The 18,030-nt window shown below is 39.5% G+C and overlaps 1 protein-coding gene across 2 annotated transcripts in view; it reads right to left on the reverse strand.

Annotated features, from left to right (window-relative positions):
* DEPTOR (DEP domain containing MTOR interacting protein) overlaps positions 1-18,030 on the reverse strand; it is a 78,135-nt gene that overhangs the window by 43,529 nt on the left and 16,576 nt on the right. For both annotated transcript variants that reach the window (XM_058810177.1, XM_058810187.1), the window contains 3 exons: positions 9,198-9,376; positions 7,097-7,220; positions 1,375-1,553 (listed from right to left, as the gene is read on the reverse strand). In XM_058810177.1, coding sequence (XP_058666160.1) covers positions 1,375-1,553; positions 7,097-7,220; positions 9,198-9,376 — 482 coding nt within the window. The remainder of the gene's footprint in view (positions 1-1,374; positions 1,554-7,096; positions 7,221-9,197; positions 9,377-18,030) is intronic.

Genomic DNA, 18,030 nt, shown 5'->3' on the forward strand with positions numbered 1-18,030 from the left:
GTTTAAGGTAGAAACTCACTGTCTAACATAAGTGATAGGTATTGGGAAGTTATGGTAAATATTGTACACATAGTTTTTAGTATAAAAAGACAACACCACCCTGGGGGCAGGTAGTGTGCCTCAACCCAACCGGCCAGACAGATCTGCGGTGGGTCAGAGAAAGAATGTTATAGATAAGAAATAATAAACAACCTTGAGGACAAGAACAGAAAAATCTTGACTCATTACCCGACTGCCAGGCTGAGAAAAAGAGGCTTGTACGTATCTCAGGGTCACTCTGACCAGCAGAGACTCTGAGATAGGAGCACTGATTTTCATCCACATCCTTAAGTTGTCATTACACAGTTTCAAATTCCTGCCATATTCTGCATTTGAGGAAGCATTTTCAGAATACAATGCTCTTTTGAGAAAGCCATACTTCTACTAGATAAAGTTACTTAGACTCCAATCTGAAATGATTTAGAACCTAAACATATGGTGATCAGAAAGACAAGGGCCCCTCTATCACTGTCATATTTTATGAAAAATCCCTTCGCCAGGATTTTTTACCTGAGAAGCTGAGAAGCCTCAGAAAAGAAATGTAAACAACAATTATCTGATTGCTTAGAATGTGGTTTGGAGGTTGCTTACCAAGAGGTGCATCTTTGATTGGTTTAATGTGAATTGTTTTGACTTAATGAGCAATCCCAGTCCAGCTGTGTCAGGAGTCTGGTCAGTCACGATTTTTTATTATTCATTCTTTGCTAGACGTCTTCTGATGTCTCCTTTCTCTTTCTTTAGTATAGTTTTAGTATATAATTTTCAGTTAATATAATATAATATCATAAAATAATAAATCAGTCTGTCGCATACATCTTTTCATTAAAAATCTTTCCTTAAGATTTTTTCTTCCTGAGAAGCTGAGAGGCCTCAGGTACAAAATGTAAACAATGGTTATCTGCTGCTGTGGAATGCAGCAGGTGCATCTGTGATTGGTCTCATGTGCTTGCTTGCAATTAATGGCCAACCACAGCGGAGCTGGCTCGGACAGAGAGTCTGAGGCAGCTGCCTTTGTTACCTTTCTTTTCTATTCTATTCTTAGCTTAGTTACCCTTCTGAGATGAAACTTTTCCTTCTATTCTTTTTAGTATAGTTTTAATGTAATGTATATCATAAAATAATAAATCAAGCCTTCTGAACATGGAGTCAACATTCTCGTCTCTTCCCTCACCTGAAAACCCCTGTGAACACCGTCACAGTCAGCCTTCTAAGAACTTGGAGTCAATTCTCATCTCTCACTTCGTCCTGGGGACCCTCACAACACCCGTCTGTGTGATGTGAGCGGAAGGCAGCGCTGCAGCGAGCGCAGTTTCCCTGCCGGGCAGGGTTTCTCACCGTGCTGGATGATGCCGTGCTCCAGCAGCCTGCGGCCGAGCTGCTCCGCCTCGCTGCGCGTCGCCGCCTCGCCCTCCTGCACCAGCCACTCCACGAACTCCGACGCCACAAAGCTCCGCTCGTACTTCACTCCTTCCTCCTCCCTGGCTTGCAGAAGGCTGTTTTCAGAACTCATCAGCCTGGTGTGGTGGGGGGGAAAATTGGTTCTTCAGAAAAGCAGTTCCAGATCTATTCTGGCAAATCTCATTTATATCAAGCAAATGCATATGAAGCTTTCACTGACTTACGAAATCTTTCCTCAAGCTATCAATCTACTTAGGAAGTGAATGAAAACTGCTTAGTAAAGAAATTTAGGCTTTATATCCCTGTGTGAAGTTAATGCTTTCTTGTTTTTTCCCCTAAGAGAAAATTAGATTTTTGGGTTTTTCATTCTCTATTTTGTGTTTAACATTCTCTAAAAGTTACTGCATAATCAGCTTTGAAAACAAAATTAGCCTAAAAGCACCAGAATGTAACTAATGTGTTCAAAGCTTCTTAATTAATATTTATAGTTAGCAGGACTATGCCCCAAAGTCATTTACATGACTTTGAAAATTCTCTCCATAAGCTCTAAAACAGCTGCAGGAAAATTCAAGAGAAGGAAAAAAGGTAGTTCCGTCGATTGGGGGCAGATAAATATTGTGCAACCAACATTTGATGATGCAGCTGCAGTCAGCGAGTTGCACATGAACCTGAACATGTTTTAACATCTGAGGCTCACAGTTCTCTGAGCCTCAGCTGGCTCTGTGTAACACCAGTCAGAGGAACATCATGAGATGTCCCAAAATCTCCTAGCAACTGGCATGTGAGTAGCTGAAGGATACTAATAAAACTCTTCTCTATTCAAGATACCTATGCAAATGACACAGTCTTAAAAAAAAAAAAAAAAGCCTCAATATTTTGTTAATGCAAAAGGCAGTTTTAAAGAAATGAGAATCATTTCTTTGTAATACAGAATTCCACTTTTTGGGGAGAGACTGAGCACCACAGCATCCTTATTAACCTAATATTTTTCATAACTATATTATTTATTGTAGGCTAATAATAGGACTAGTGGTAAGACTTTCAGAGTAAAAGTTCAAGAACTGTTTTTTCCATGTAAGAGTAACAGGTCCCCTCCCTTCAACAACTATTTTGAAATAAGGGCACATCTGAACTACAACAGTCATGTTCTGGAAGTGCTGAATCTTTGCCCTTCTGATGAAGGAATTTAAATTCAAATAAATCCATACAAGAGCCATCTGCTTCTTAAACTGACAGCATATCCAGAGATTATAGAATATAACTTCATCTCCTTTGGAAAGCATCAGAAAAATCTGTGCCATAGGAACACAGAGAGAAGTTTCATTTGAAATTACAGTGAAGAGGTTTGACACAGTCCAACCTCTCTTATTTCATCTAAAAGACTCTTCTCTTGACTTTAATGAGCACTAACCTGAGGCCTGAACCTACAGGATCTGACCACCAGGTAGCAGATCATCAAACCAGGCCAAGGCTGCTCAGCCACAGCTGTGTGTCAGTGGTAGCACAAGGAGCTGCTCGTTTGGATGGTGTGTCATTGCCAGAACCTCTGAGCTGAGTAAGAACTGAGAAAGCCACATTAGCTGAAGACAACGCATTGACTCCAGAATTCTTGCAGGCTTCATTATGTTTTAATATTTTAATTTACAAGCATTTTGTTCCACACCATTTTGTCCCACACTCACCACATCTAATACAGACCTACTATGCTCCAAGGGACTAAGTGTGTCTCGTTCACCAGGCTTTTCCCCCCACAGAAAAGAAATGCAAACCCAAGGCTTGTGCCTTTTTGTACCATCTGCTGCATGGCTACCCAGAAGTGGTTACCCAGGCTCTTCAGGCACCAAATAAAAAATCCTTAGGATTACGTTAATTGTTCTTTGATGAGTCTATAATTAGTTGACTGCCTCATTGAAATCACAGATAGAAAGGTCCTTGAAAAGGCAGTGCTAATGGTTAGATTTTTACAGAGACACAAAAGAAATCTGGAAAAATATCAAGTGGAAAAACACTCAGTTTGACATTTCACACTCTTCTGCATAAGCCCAGAATAGCACTGCAAAGGATTTGGACTTGTGAACAAACAGACACGACAAATTGCCAGTTTAAGAAGCCCAGACACAGCAATCCATGGACTTACGTCACTTACTGAAGTAAATCACTGTAACTCCATGGCTGTCAACAAAACTGTACCAATTTACATCAATCAAAAGCCTGGCCTTTCATTAGGCAGACCTGGAAACTTCCTTTTACTCTTCCATTTTCTCCTTGTTGCAAAAAACACGAGGCTGTTAATGCCAAAACGTATTATTTGCTAAAACTAGTGTTGTCCTGCATTAAAGGAATGCATTTATCCAAACACCAATATTCAAACTCCTTTTCAAAGGACATCTTTAACCTTGTTTTTATCAAAATAACTATACCAGAGGATAAAAGCAACTCAACCACTGATGAGTTAAACTGATTCCAAGAATGCAGTCTCAAAATTATCTGAAAGATTTCCTGAAATTAAAACCATAAATCTGCACTTCTTTCACTGTGAAATCTGGTTCAAAAATCTCAGTTGATGTCAGCATCATGAAATGACTTATAGCTCCTGTACATGACTGCACCAGAAACAACAATCTTGTGTGTCTGACCAAACCCTACTGAGAATTGCAATCATAAAAATAAGATGCCTGCAACAACTTGATTTTTTTTAAAGCTACAAAAGCTCCTTGCTGGATTTATAAAAGATTTGCAGGGAGAGTTTTGTTGAACAGGAAACATGTTTATCTCATTCAACCTATCTGGGCAGTCCTGTAGAGCTTGAAAGCTGACACCAACCTTAGATCTTATAAACTATTCAACAATTTCAGACAAGACTGTAGGAAATCCAGTAATTTTCATCTCTAGTTATAAACCTGAACCTCAAAGCTTATTCACAGACAGAATTATCAAAATTTGCAACAATGTGCAGGGAATCTGAACTGGTTCATGATTTTCAGTGCAAATAAAGGGAGAATACTATCAGAGACTGATTTTAAATCTTCCAATCCCACAGGTACAGCCACTGAGGATGCTCACAGTGGGTGAAGGGGGTCAAGCACAAGAAAGAAAAGTTCAGGTTCCAAGGAGCTTTGTGGTCATGCAGAAGAGAGATGGGAAAGTGAGCTCCTTAGCAGAGGGATAGTCCTGATGTTCCCATGTCCCAGGGCAGAGAACAAGGCATTTACCCAAAACAGCTGTCTGAAGGTAAGGAACCTGCCTACGATATCCATGCATCAACCTGTTGATCCTCCTAAAGCATTTGGTTCATTTTACCCACTGAGGGTACAAATTTGCCTGGACTGGTATTGGGTAATGTCTAAAATTTTGGCAAGCACAAACTGCTTTGTCTTCTGAACCTAGTGGTACTCCAGCCCCAATCAGAGAGTGGAAAAGAGCAGAAAATAATTATAATGTCTGTCTTAAACTAGCAAAGCCTAGTGAAGATCGGCAAACTCTACAAAATTAGACACAGATTTTCAAAATGTGTTGGACAGATTTCCTTTGGCATAGCTGCATTTCTCTTGCAATCAGGCCCATAGGCATTTTGATAAACAAGTTGAATGTGCTGGTAAATGACTTAATGTTTGTGCACGAATACTTTTCTCTGGTTGCTGCCATTTCCTAATTATTTTAATAGCACTGAATTAATATTTTCTTTCTCAAGGCTATCAGCAAACTGATACAACAGATATATTACACAATCACACATTTCACTGCAGAGCTCGTCCTGACTTTCAGCATTAGATTTTGAGTTCAAAGTGCATCCAGTGAAATTGTGGTGTTGCTAATAAAAGTGCATAGGCAAGGGAACTAACAAAAGCTGAAATCTCTGTACAGGGGATTTGCTAAAATAAACAAAGTGAAGCCCAGATAGCCCAGGTATGCCTTCTTATCTCCCATGAATACAACATACTTCCGATGATCCATGGAGAATGTTGACTACCTTTGTCTGTCACATACTGGTTTTGAAATGACAGGTATTTTTAATTTATACTATATTGAGCACTCAGGGCTGTTTTTAAAAGTTTCTGAACCCTTCAAATACGTTGCCTAGGAGCAAGCACCTCATAAGGATGCAGTTATATTCAGATACTCCTTTGCCAGGTAGGTGCTCCTTTGCCAAGATAGGAAAACCCTCTACAGTTATGAATGTTTTCTTTCTACTACAGAGTTAGACAAACTGGATCACAGACATTGGTTTGGGGATATTTCTCCATTCAGAGAAATGGTGATGGAAGCAGAGTTCTTTCTACTATGGCTCCTTACATTGACAAGATTGATACCAGCCTTGCCAACAAAATATTTTTCTTATGGATAATTGAAATAGAAATATAGACTAAAAAAAGAACTGTATACACTCTAATCTGCTTTTCAGACTATGGGTCAGGCTTGCAAACACTGCATGTTTACTGAGTCTAAAGAGCAAATGCTGTGCTTAGTAAGACACAGAAGAGTTTGAAGTTAGCTGATTCATCTCACCTGTCCTAGTGCATAGAATGGAGGATTTTCTCCAGTGATACATTTTCTTCTGTCTTGTACAATTTATTACATTTTCCCTTTAAATAGTCACAGTCACTCTGTCTTGGGAATTCTATATGATGGGTGTAACAAAAGCAGTGGCATTTACAAGTATTTGTTTATATTTTGGGTTCAGTGTTCTTTCACCAAACTGATCTTCAGAGCCAGCTAACCTTGAAAATAATATTTATTATCAGTTTTTAAACTTGTGAGCTTCCTGAGTTTTTTCTTAGAAGAAAAGAAATTTCCTTCATCGATAAAACACAGCATCTCTTCTGGCTGCTGCACACTTCTGCTACAAGCAAGCAGAAGAGTGGGTGGTATTCAGTCTAGTGCAATACTTCAAGCTTTTTGGTAAATAACACATCACAACTTTTGCATTAATTTGTAGCATATGCCAATATCCATTTTCTTCTCTCTGCTTGAAAGTACCATGTCAGAATCTCTACATCCTGAATAAAAATGTCTTTAAATTAATATTAGGAAGTAAGGTTATGATACCTAGTTACTTGATGGAAGTAATCCAGTGGGATATTTAGTATCTCAGTAAAATAATCTGTTTAAATTAGGTAATCAGATGCTCTTGGTTGGGTTAATGGTTTTTTGAAATTGCTTTTAACATAACTTTTCTGATGTTGAAACTTTGCAGACTGGAACACTGAAGATTCATCTCACCTATGATTTAAAAGCATACCTCCCTGTGAAGATATGGAGTCTCCACAGACATGTAGCTGCTTGTTCAATGAAGTTTTAGGAATTATAATTATGCTTTTACATATAAAATATTTCTGTAATTATTTGAATCATTTTGACAAATAATTCTGTAATTATTTTTACAGAATAGATTTCAAGGGCTTCAATTCACATTGGATTCTCATATAGGATGTATTTATAATCTGGGGCTCAGATTTTAAACAAAATGCCTCAAGTGAATATGGTAGAAAATCAAAAGAAAAATAAGAGAGGGAAGGACACCCAACTGAAGTAATGGAATTTCCCAGACCCATTCCTGCATGCATTGAAAGCCTCTGATGCTTCAAAAATAAATTAACAGACATCATTTGGCTCACGTGGCACTATTATCAACATATTAGGAATACTGAAAGCAACATACTTTTCATACAGTCTTTGTCCTCTCATGAACACCTTCACCTCATTGTCCAGTGGAAACGTCCCGTCATCTTTCCTGAAGCGGTAGAACAGTTTGACATCCTTGAATTCTTTATGCTCATCACAGACTGAAACATAAAATAATTAAACAAAAAAAAATTTTCACATACTTGATAAGTAGCTGAGGATCCATTTAGCAGGTACCACTGCTAAGCTTCAAAGCAATCATGTGCTGTCTCAGCACACAGCTTTATTCCATTCTAATGAAAGGCTGAAGAAAACATTGAGAGGTAACCAAATTTCTTGGTAAGGGGGAGAAGTGTCCATCAGTTTTGTGAGTATTACTGCAAACATTAAGAGCAAAAAAGCATCCCTCCACTACATACCCAGAAAACCTTTTGATGAAAACAATCTGTTGTCCTGTTCATTTAAAAGGCCACCAGACTAGAATGCCCAATAATTTAAGGTTTGCCAAACTTTAAGTTATTCCTATCAGTTAGCAGTGCTGTAGGAAACCTGAGACTTCCTAAAGAAACAGTTAAAACCAAAGCCTTCTGCCTTCTTAAAACTGTCTCAATTGCTTTGCCATGCCAGCTAGCAAATGGTAGGTACAACATGAGCACACCAAGAAATGTCAGATTAGGTTTGTAGAACCACAGCTGATCATGGGCTCCTGTAAATGCAGAACAGAGCCCCATCAAGGGCATAAACCTATGGGAAAGCTATCCCAAGCAAGATGCCCCTAGCACAGCTGTCAACCCACATACATGGGGAACCTTCTGCACCACAGAAACAGGAACTGGTGTCCCTTCACTTGACAGGGCACTTGAAAGAATGTTCTAAGCATCCTGCAGAACCTGACAGAATCTCTCTGAATTTACTTGCCCAAGCTCATTTCACAAAGTATTTTATTAGAGTGTAATACATGAACATTTTCAAGAAACACTTGTTACATTTCTAATATCTAGACACACATATATATATAAAATTTCTTCTACAGTTTTCAGTTGGATGGTAGGGCAGAAAATGCTTGAAGGTTGTTAGAGCTTTCAACAAGCATTCAGCAAAAAAATATCTATTGCTCAATTAAATTAAGTCACTCAGGCATCCACGCAACTCTTCACTGACATTTTCTCCATAGAGGATTAAATAGACAGATTTGAATACCCTATAATTACTTTATTCTTTAACTATCTACCGTGAGTCCCAGTTTCCATAACAACCTAGAATTTTCATTTAATAGCTGAGCAGAAGCTGTAGAAAGGGCACTCATTCAATATGTGCATTTCTACTTTAATTAAGGTGTTGTTCATGTACTACTGACAGCAGCAGCATTGCTGCACATACAGTGACCTCTGCATAAAGTCAATATTCGACTGTTCATAGTCACTCAGTTTTCTCTTTAAAAAGAAACAAATGGTACATTTGCCATTCTGAAATGGGTAATACTAAAGGCTTGGAATGAAGGCCTTGGATCTTCTTTGCTCATGTGCTTCCCAGCCTCTTTGTGCCCCCAAAAGGCAACTAAATGCTACCAGTGAATTGGAAGTCTTTTCATCAGCATGAATTGTTATTCAAGAAACTGAAAGGAACAGATCTCAAATAGACAACAAGTTTAGGAGAAAATTAATCAGGGCACAGCCAGACCACTAACTTTCTTGCAGCTGTACCAGCACTAATGTTTGTGCAGCTGCTGTGAGGGCCAGGGCCAGGGAACTAATCCACGTGAGAAAAATTATTTTTTTTTTGCTGGCTGAATTTTCAGATGGGTTTTTCAGCTGGAGAACTGTACTCTAGGAGCAGGGAAATGAGAGCTGCAGGAAAGGGGGGATATGATCCAGCTGGGGCTGCTCTGGAGACACATCACAGTCTCCAATAAGTTTCCCCCCTGCCATGGGGAACATCACTCCTCTTCAGGCTCTCATCTCCTTCAGGACACAGGTGACCTTGTACAACAGCACAGTTCAAGAGATGCTCCATACCTGGCAGGGAAAGGATCCTACCTGTCCTACACTTCGCTGAAGAGCAGGACTGGGATTTCCCTTTGTCTCACAGCAGTCAATAAATTGAGCTTAGAACTTTTCAGCAGGTAATACTGCACTTACCATGGTGGATAATGCTGTGATCCAGTAATTTCTGCACCAGTTTAATGGCTGTCTCCCTGTCAGAGGCCTCTTTGTGGTCGATCAGCCAGTCAATCAGCTCTTTGGCAACGAAGCAGTTCGGGTACGTTTTGAGGTGGTGTCGCCGATCCTTGATGACCTTTTCCTCGTGCAGTCGGAGCCTGGGGGTCAAATCACCGTGTAAGGATCATTTGCAAAGAGCCTCTGTGGCAGCAAGAGTGGGATGAGAGCAGAGCAGTGGCACCCACACCCTGCTCACAGGATGGACTTTGCAGGTGTTGGGCAGAAAAGTCACACATCCAGTGCTGGCATCTCACAACCAGGGAACCCACAGCACCCATTTGTTACAACTTTAAACCCCATAATTGGAAAAATTTGTTTTCTGCTCAGTGGAAAAGTTTAAAAAACTCAAGAACAGCACAGCATATTCACTCCATTAAAATACTTCTCATAGGTCAATTAAACTGTCAATAATTTTGAATTAATTTTCCCACATTACCACTAATGTGTTCCATATTATTTTATAGTATTGCTGCTGTAGATTTTTTTAAATCTCATTAGTTTTTGCAGCTGTAGCTTCTTGCTTGGTTGCATAACTGCATTTTGCCTCCAACTGCACAACAAGGATAGCACTTGGGATTTAAAATTCAGGTGTGAAGCTGCTCCAACACAGTGTAATCTATCATTAAAAAGTTGCCTTCTACTCCAAATAAAGGAAACTGATTTCTCGCTTAAGCATCTGTTCACAAATGCTCTCTGCAAAATCTCCCTCATCATCCTGAAAGCAAGTTGGTTGAGGTGCTTGGGTCAGAATGCAAGATCCTGATTAAAGTAATACCGCGAAGTTTTAGGGTTCTGCATCTTTATGTTTAGTCATTTTTTCTAAAATAAACAAAATAAACAACATTAGCAATAAATTAGCAGATAGGAATTTTAAAGTTGTTTGAAGTTTTATGCTTTCTTGTTCCATTTTAATGGATCATATCAGAAAATCTGGTTTTGTAATGCCTATACAACATTTCTGAGGAAAGTGCAGAAATGACAATGCTTGGGTTCCTACCAAAACCAGAAACATTGCTGTTCATTTCCAAGTGGCCAGTGTCCTACCTCGTAAACACTCTCACTGACTGCAGAGTCCTGACTAATGCTGTAATAACTGTAGGAGGTACAAGGGTAGTAGCACAGGAAGGTGTTGGCATGAGCCTCAAGAAGCACAGAGCAGGAGTATGAGAAATTTTCCTCTCAATAAAATTCCAGTATGAAACAATAATTTCTCTTTGAAATCATAAAAAGGGAAAATATTTGGCTGAAATCAATGAAGGAAATTTATTAGGGCATCAGACAAGATTTATGTAGGCTTCTACCTAAAAATAGTATCAAAGCAATGCTTTGTTCTGCAGCATTTAGCCTTGAAGTACACTTGAATTGCCAATCTGGGATGTGAATTCAAAGCCAGATTTGCAAACATCATTTATTAAAAAGCAAGACTTTTATATTAAAAATACTGTTAAATCAGATTAGTATTCTGGAAAGAAATGCTGATAAATATCCCACAGATTGTGAAATTCTCTGAGCTAAAATACTTTTGCTTAAAGCATATTTTCCAGATGTGCTCCAACAGCTGTCACTATGCTTAGAAAGAAAAGCATTCACAGTTTTAATTATAAAACATGCAATTATCAGTATGTCTGATGGAGCTTTACAATTAAAATACATTCCAGGTTCTATTAATGTTCATCTGGTCTTATGTCACACCTGCAAGAACAAAACTAGAAAAAGAATGTATCACAAAAAGGCAGACAGCCCAATCCAGCTTTCAGTCAGCAGTGTAAGTCTGAATGGATGGAGCTCATCTGGCACAAGAGGAAAAGCCCATTCTACAAAATTCTTTGTCCACATGTTGCATAGGAGCATAGGACTGGTCTGACATTTCACAAACAAGCCAGTAGCCAAGAGCCCCAGAAATCAGTGTTTATGTCTTAAATTCCAGCTGCAGGCTCTCCTGCAGTTGGTGGGCTTAATAAGTATTTCAATTCCTCTGTCATATCAAAAGACACAGGTTCCCACTACAATCTTTTACCTCACTCAGAAAAAGGGTCCCTCTTTACACCTTTTTGTCTATATTTATAAAATATTTGTCTATATTTATAAAACTCATAGGCATTTCATTATCTGAATTATTTCCACTCTCTTGTTAAAGTGGATCCAAATTTGCTAAGAGGATACAAAATCATTAAGTCAAAGAAAACATGACCACATAACCCTTAACAAACCTGAATTTCCACATGAATGTGTGAATTTTCTCTGCAGTCTATGCCAATTATGTCCATACTGACTTATGTCCAGGCTTATTTTTTTGGAATAACACAAAAGGAATTCAGATTTTCTCTGTGGTGGTATACACTGTTTTCTTTGTCAAGGCTCTCTCACTTCTACAAATCTGCTAAAAATCAAACTCTATGAAGGAGAAGTAGCTCAATAAATTGACACTGTACATGGTTTAAATTACAAATATAGAAGCCTCAGGTAAAGTTATTGAGTATATATTGCAGTGTGCTAATCAAAGGTTCAGGTAGGAATTCAAAAAATGTGCCTGTGCTCAGAGGTGTTTTTCAGAAGCCAAGTCAAATGGAATAAAAAGGAATAAAATGTACCAGTGCATGCAATTATACAGTGGAACCAATACTCAAGTGAAGTGGTAAATTCTTTATCCCTCGGCACTGAGAAGCAGGCTTCTCACCAAAAGTCCTTGATGTTTTCCCTTTAAGTAATGTTAATCACTTTCTGTCAACTAGTCTGCGTGATGACTGGAAAACACCTAACTTAGCATCAAACACATTTTTCTCTCTAGAAGAAGTTTTTCTCAAGAGCTGTTCAAAAGAATTAGGTGACCGACAAACCCTGACCAGTTTGAGAGGAGAAAGGGGAGAAGACAGACAAACAACAAGGGGTGATAGGGGGACACCTTGATTCAACAAGCCTTTGAAATACTGACCCACTTTCTGCAACTTAATAGCTTAACACCAGAAACCAATTTCGTGTGTACTATTACCTCACCCATATATAATTCCTTATATTATTCAAGATCACCTGCCAGATTTTGCATGTGAGGCCACAGTCTGCCCTACCTGAGGAAAACATCATGAGTGAGATCCAGAGCATTTGAGCAATTGCCTGTGAAGCTCAACAGGCATATGCAAGCCTTTAATATTTACAAATTTATATCCATGGCCCTTACTCATGCTTACAACAAATAAAGGCTGTATTTGCAAGCATGCATGCCAGAATAGTTTTCTTGGGGGCTTGTCTAAACAGGATTTACTCCTAACTGACAATCTGTAGGGACTCTTGCTGCAAACAGAAGTGTCTTCCTCCTACACAGCATGGAACAAGGTAACTTGGAACACACTGCTCCTACTTTGCAGTAAATGTGTTCAGAGCTTTCTGGAACAATGTTATTTGTTCAGATGCCACTAGGCAGTTTCATGATAATGGAAACATCTAAATTTTTGCCCAGAAATGAAGAATGACACACTAACTTGGGATGAAATTGCTCTTGCAGCTACATGAAACTTACATTTTGGCTTTCACCCATGGGGGCATTTTTATTTCCACCAGAGGCATTATGCATTCTGAAGTTCCTTGCCTCTTTTCTGAAGCAGTGGGGAAGGATCTATGAGACAGTGCCTGCACAATTAGCTTTCCTTTCCAACCCCAGAAAAGGCCAACATGCTGGATGAATACATATCTTTAACTGAAACACAGTACAAATATCTCACCCAGCTACTTCCCCCTAATAAGTCTAGTAGTTTTGTGCTTGGCTAACATAGATCTTACAATGCATTATCCAATTCTGAGTTCTACAAGTGAAAAAAACCCAAAAACTTCCTGCTCTCCCAGGTAATTTTATGAATAATTAATCTGCCAGTTCCTACATCCTATATAGTCCCTATGCTTGTCCTAGCAGGGCTCAAAAATGTGCAAGGAACAGGTCCCTGGCACTCTAAATAAACAACATGGTATGAATACTTTCATAATGTGCTCCACCCTTTCACCTCTTTCAGCCTTCCTGAGACAATCACACACATGAAATGCACATATGATAGAACCATAGAATCGCAGACACACAAACAGTTTGGGCTGAAAAGGACCTTTGAAGGTCATCTAGTCCAACATGAGCAGGGACATCTTCCATTATATCAACTTGCTCAGAACTCCTCTACGCTGACCTTGAATGTTTCCAAGGATGGGGCATCTGCCACCTCTCTGGGCAACCTGTTCCAGGATTTCACCACCCTCATTGAGACAAATTTCTTCCTTATATCTAGTCTGAATTTACCTCCTCTAATTTAAACCATTACCCCTGTCCTACTGCAACAGGCCCTACTAAAAAGTTGATCCCAATCATTCTTCTAAGCCCCTTTTAAATATTGAAAGGCCACAATAAGGTCTCTTCCCCAGGCTGCACAGCCCCAACTCTCAGTCTGTGTTTCTGTTTTTACAATGGGTGCTCTATCTCTTTAATCATCTTCAGGGTTCTTCCCTGGACCGGCTCCAACAGGTCCATGTCCTTCCTGTGCTGAGGACCCCACAGATGGACACAGCACTCCAGGTGGGGTCCCACCAGAGGGGAGTAGAGGGGCAGAACCAATTCCCCCAAACTGCTGCCCACAATGCTTTGGATGAAACAATGTGTTTTTTAATGGAAGAACAAAACACCAGTGAGGAGATCACTTAAAATAGAAATCCCTATCAGAATTTACTAATTATTGAACAATACACACTGATGATGTAATTAGTCATAGCACAATGCACGTCCTGCCTCAGCATGCTCAACTGCTGCTGAGGAGTTCTGGCATGCTCATGGGTTACTGCTGGTGTGTTACACCTTGCATAGCACCCTTGGCTGCAGCGACTATCCCAGACTGAGCACTGTCAGGCAGCATTAATTGAACTACTACAATTTTATCAAATTTGGGTAAACTGAACAAAACTGTATTAGATCCCTTGAAAATAAGCAGCTATATGCAGAGAGGCAAAGCCCTGCACGTGGTTTCTGCCATCTTAAAATTCTTTCATACGTTTCATGTATATACAAAACTTCTGTAAGAGAAGGATTTACTTATTTCAAAGGAAAACTAGTCATGATGTCCTTTGGGAGAAACATACATGGACAAAAGAAGCATCTTGTCAAAGATCTGGACAATTCATGGTGGCCAAAGAGCACAGATTTTTCACACCTCTTCTCAAGGGACATCTGACATTCTCCACTGGTAGGTAGAATTGCCCCTTTCTGTTTGAAATAGAACAGTTTTGTATTCTCACAGAGGTCACAAAGTTTGGTGTTTCTAACATAAGCATATGACCTGTCGACAGGATGGTAGATAGGCATCTTACTAAAAAATCACATTTTCCAAAGCATCTCAGGGACTTAGAAGCAGAAGTCCCACAACTTCAAAACTTACAAGTCAGTTACACACCTGATTCTTTACAAAATAAATGAGTATATGGTGGCATTTGTGTATATACACACACCCAGGAAAAAACTACTTAAAATGTCCTTTATACTAAACTTTTGCTTTTGCACTGTCAGCAAAAAAATAAAATAGGTCAGTGAGGATATGAACTTTGTACACAGAAGCAATCCTGAAGGTACTCTGTGAATGCAGTGTGTGTTGCTGGGACAAGCATTTCCAGCTGGGCTTGCCAAGTCTCAGCTGAAGTGTCAGCGTTTCACTGCTGCCTGTTCCTCTTTCTATTTATGCTTCAGCTCTGCAATCACTTCATTCTGTTACTTGATATTCACAGGAGCTAAATTACCCTTTAAAACATGGGGTCTTACTGGAAATAGGATGAAGATATTTCTGGTTTTGGTAGCTGTAGCAGATCAGGAATTCTGCCATTTCAAATACCTTAGGAAAGAGTGTTTTCAAAGCAGCTCCTGATAGCAGTTCACATCACTGTGATAAGCTCCCCTTTTTTGCCCACAGCCATGTATGCAGTCAAAGTGAGAAGATGCCATAAACCATCTCTTGGTGCACTGCAGAGGAAATCCTAAAGCTTCCAAAGAAATGACAGTTCACCAGTGTCCCTGTGGCTTTAAATAAAATATTGTGGCTGCCTCTTCTATGAAGTATTTTTTAATACATTCAGAAAGTACTAAGGCCACTAAGCATGCAACCAAAGGTGCACAAGGACATCGCCAATGCTCATAATATCTTACTAACACTGTCAGGGATCAAAGCAAACTGGGGAACAGACACAGGCATTGCTCACGGTCTGGGGTGAAATCAACATTATGTCTCTCAGAGACTCTCTTTCAGCCCACAAATTCAGGCCAGAAATTCAGAGCCACAGCCTCCAGAGTACCCCAGACTGCAGAAGAAATTAAATCTGTGTATTTGTATTGATCTGTCATAAAACTAGAGATCCCTTGTAAAACCTACAGAAGCTGTGAAGTGACTAATCTCCCTGCCTGCCAAGCCATTTCACTTGTATTTCACTTTAAAGTAAAATGTGTTCAAACATTAATATTATATCTAACTGCCTGTGCACTTGAACCTTGAGAGAAAGTCTTGCTGGAAAGCATAAAACTGGGGTTTATAAATAGGAAAACACAGAATACAGGCAAGTTTTTTTTCACCGGCCCCTAGTCTTACAAGGAAAGCAGAAGACTGCCTGTCTCAGGCTGCTCACTTTTGGGGCTGAAGCTGTCACAAGTCAGCAAATCACAGCCCTGCCTCTCTAAATGGAAGTCAGACATAATTGTGCTTCTCACTCAGTTATGGATGAGCTGGGATGCACCACAGGACAAATGCATGCAGGCCAAACTCTATGGGATAGTACTGTGTGGATGGATCCCCAAAAGAACTGATGTACTTTTCACTCAAAACCAAGCCATCTTTGCTAATATCAATCAACTAGATTTTGTATCCACAATTATTTTCTGTGTCTCCATTGCATGGATATTCTTAGCCTTATTAAATCAATGTGTACTGTGAGGATTAATTTTTGCAAGGGTGTTTCCCCAAATCTAAACTGAAGTCCACCAAAATTTCAAAGTACAGACCAGAAAACATAGCAGAACTGTTATTACAGACATCCTATGACTGGATTAACATGGTAATAAGCTCACCAGCTCTTGTTGACGTATGCAAAAATACCTCTTAATAAAGGAATTATTTTATGGATAGCAAACTCAAGAAGATGCAGTAAGGTCTCAAGGGAGGCCAGTGAAAATCAATTAAATTTGCGTCAGGGAATGCAGGCCTGTTATCTCAGTAACATGGCTGGAAAAAGAGAATGTTCCTTTGAAATGCTAAATGGGATAAACAGGGAAAATGCAAGTCAGAGAGCCCAAATTCTACTGCTACAGATATTTCTTCAAGCACTGCCATTCAGGAACCTGGAGAGACAGACCAGCAGCTGGGAAAGAGGAGGCTCAGCTACAGGCCTGCATTACTGGGGTCAAGAAGAGGGGCTGTCCCGAGGACACAAACAGCTGTGGGTACCAGAAAGCCCTGCTGTGTGACAACTCCTCTCCTGGATGCACCTTGCATGCCATGGGGGTAAGGGAACCAAAAAAGTTACAGGCTGAGGTCCCTTGTGCAGCAAGGCTGACACCTCTTTTACCCAGAGGCAAAGCTGACTTTAACCTTGGTAGGCACTTGCACTGTGAGCAGAAAGTTCCAGAGCATCTGAGAAACAAGAACACCAATCTCTCAGCACGTCTGGGGAAGACCAAATCTGTAATGCCCAAAATGCAGCAGTACTGAACAAGCCTGGAGTGCAAACAGCAAAAGGGCTTGTCATGTGCCAGAGATAACCCAACAAATCCATGGGAGAACTGAAATCAGTCAAGTGCCTAATCTTGAGCGCAGTTTGGTATTTCTCCCACCCTGTCAATAAGTGACAAATAGTTTTGCTGGGACATTATATGGGTAACTCTGAGCTCAAAGTCCTTCCAGGAATGGCTGCTCTCAGCCTGAGAACCACAGACCTGCAGGAGATTTTCTCCCTGATATTCTGCACTTCTCAGAGGAGACCAACTGTTTGGACTTCTTTCAGTGGTCCTTGGCAACCCTGCTGAAGGCAAGAATAAAAAACGTGCCTTCATCATTAATAAAGTGTCATACTGCAGTAATATCTCAATTGCTTTTCACAATTGTTTTCCATCTCCACACAAAACTCTTATCCAAGTACTGTGCTGAATCATGACTGTCGTTAAACATAAATATCCAGTAACTAACAGGTAAGATAATGAGTAATAAAATGCTTTGTGTTACGTACAATTGTTAACAAACTTGATTTTGTACTGGGGCTATGACTCAAAATTTTTATTCACTTCCAACAAATATGTAGGTCCATCTTGAAATAAACACAGATGCAATATTATTTTAATATACAGTATGTTTCATTAAAACCATCAAACTTTGTTTATGTGTTCACATTCTAAATTAATAGCTTCCTATCTTTCATGTTTATTATAACTGCATTTCTAGGATTTATTTTTATTTTGAAGGAAGCTGTGACAGCAGTAAGTGTAAAAGTACTCACTACAAAAGGCACTTTGCATTGAATTTCTTTAAATTAAAAAAATAATCTATCATGTTTTGACACTGATACATGCTTTTTTACCTCCTCCAGCTCACAATACCACAATATGCAGGATGCTGCACTGGCCAAAGACATGATTCAAGAGAGTTCTTTCCCCTGTCTTCCAGAAGTCTATTGAAATACAGTGGTTGACCACTAAACTTTAAAACAAAGCTGGAAAACTGCTGCAGATTTTTAAACACTGAAGGTAATGATCCAT

This window comes from Ammospiza caudacuta, chromosome 1, assembly GCF_027887145.1.
Source record: "Ammospiza caudacuta isolate bAmmCau1 chromosome 1, bAmmCau1.pri, whole genome shotgun sequence".
Classification (NCBI taxonomy): domain Eukaryota; kingdom Metazoa; phylum Chordata; class Aves; order Passeriformes; family Passerellidae; genus Ammospiza; species Ammospiza caudacuta.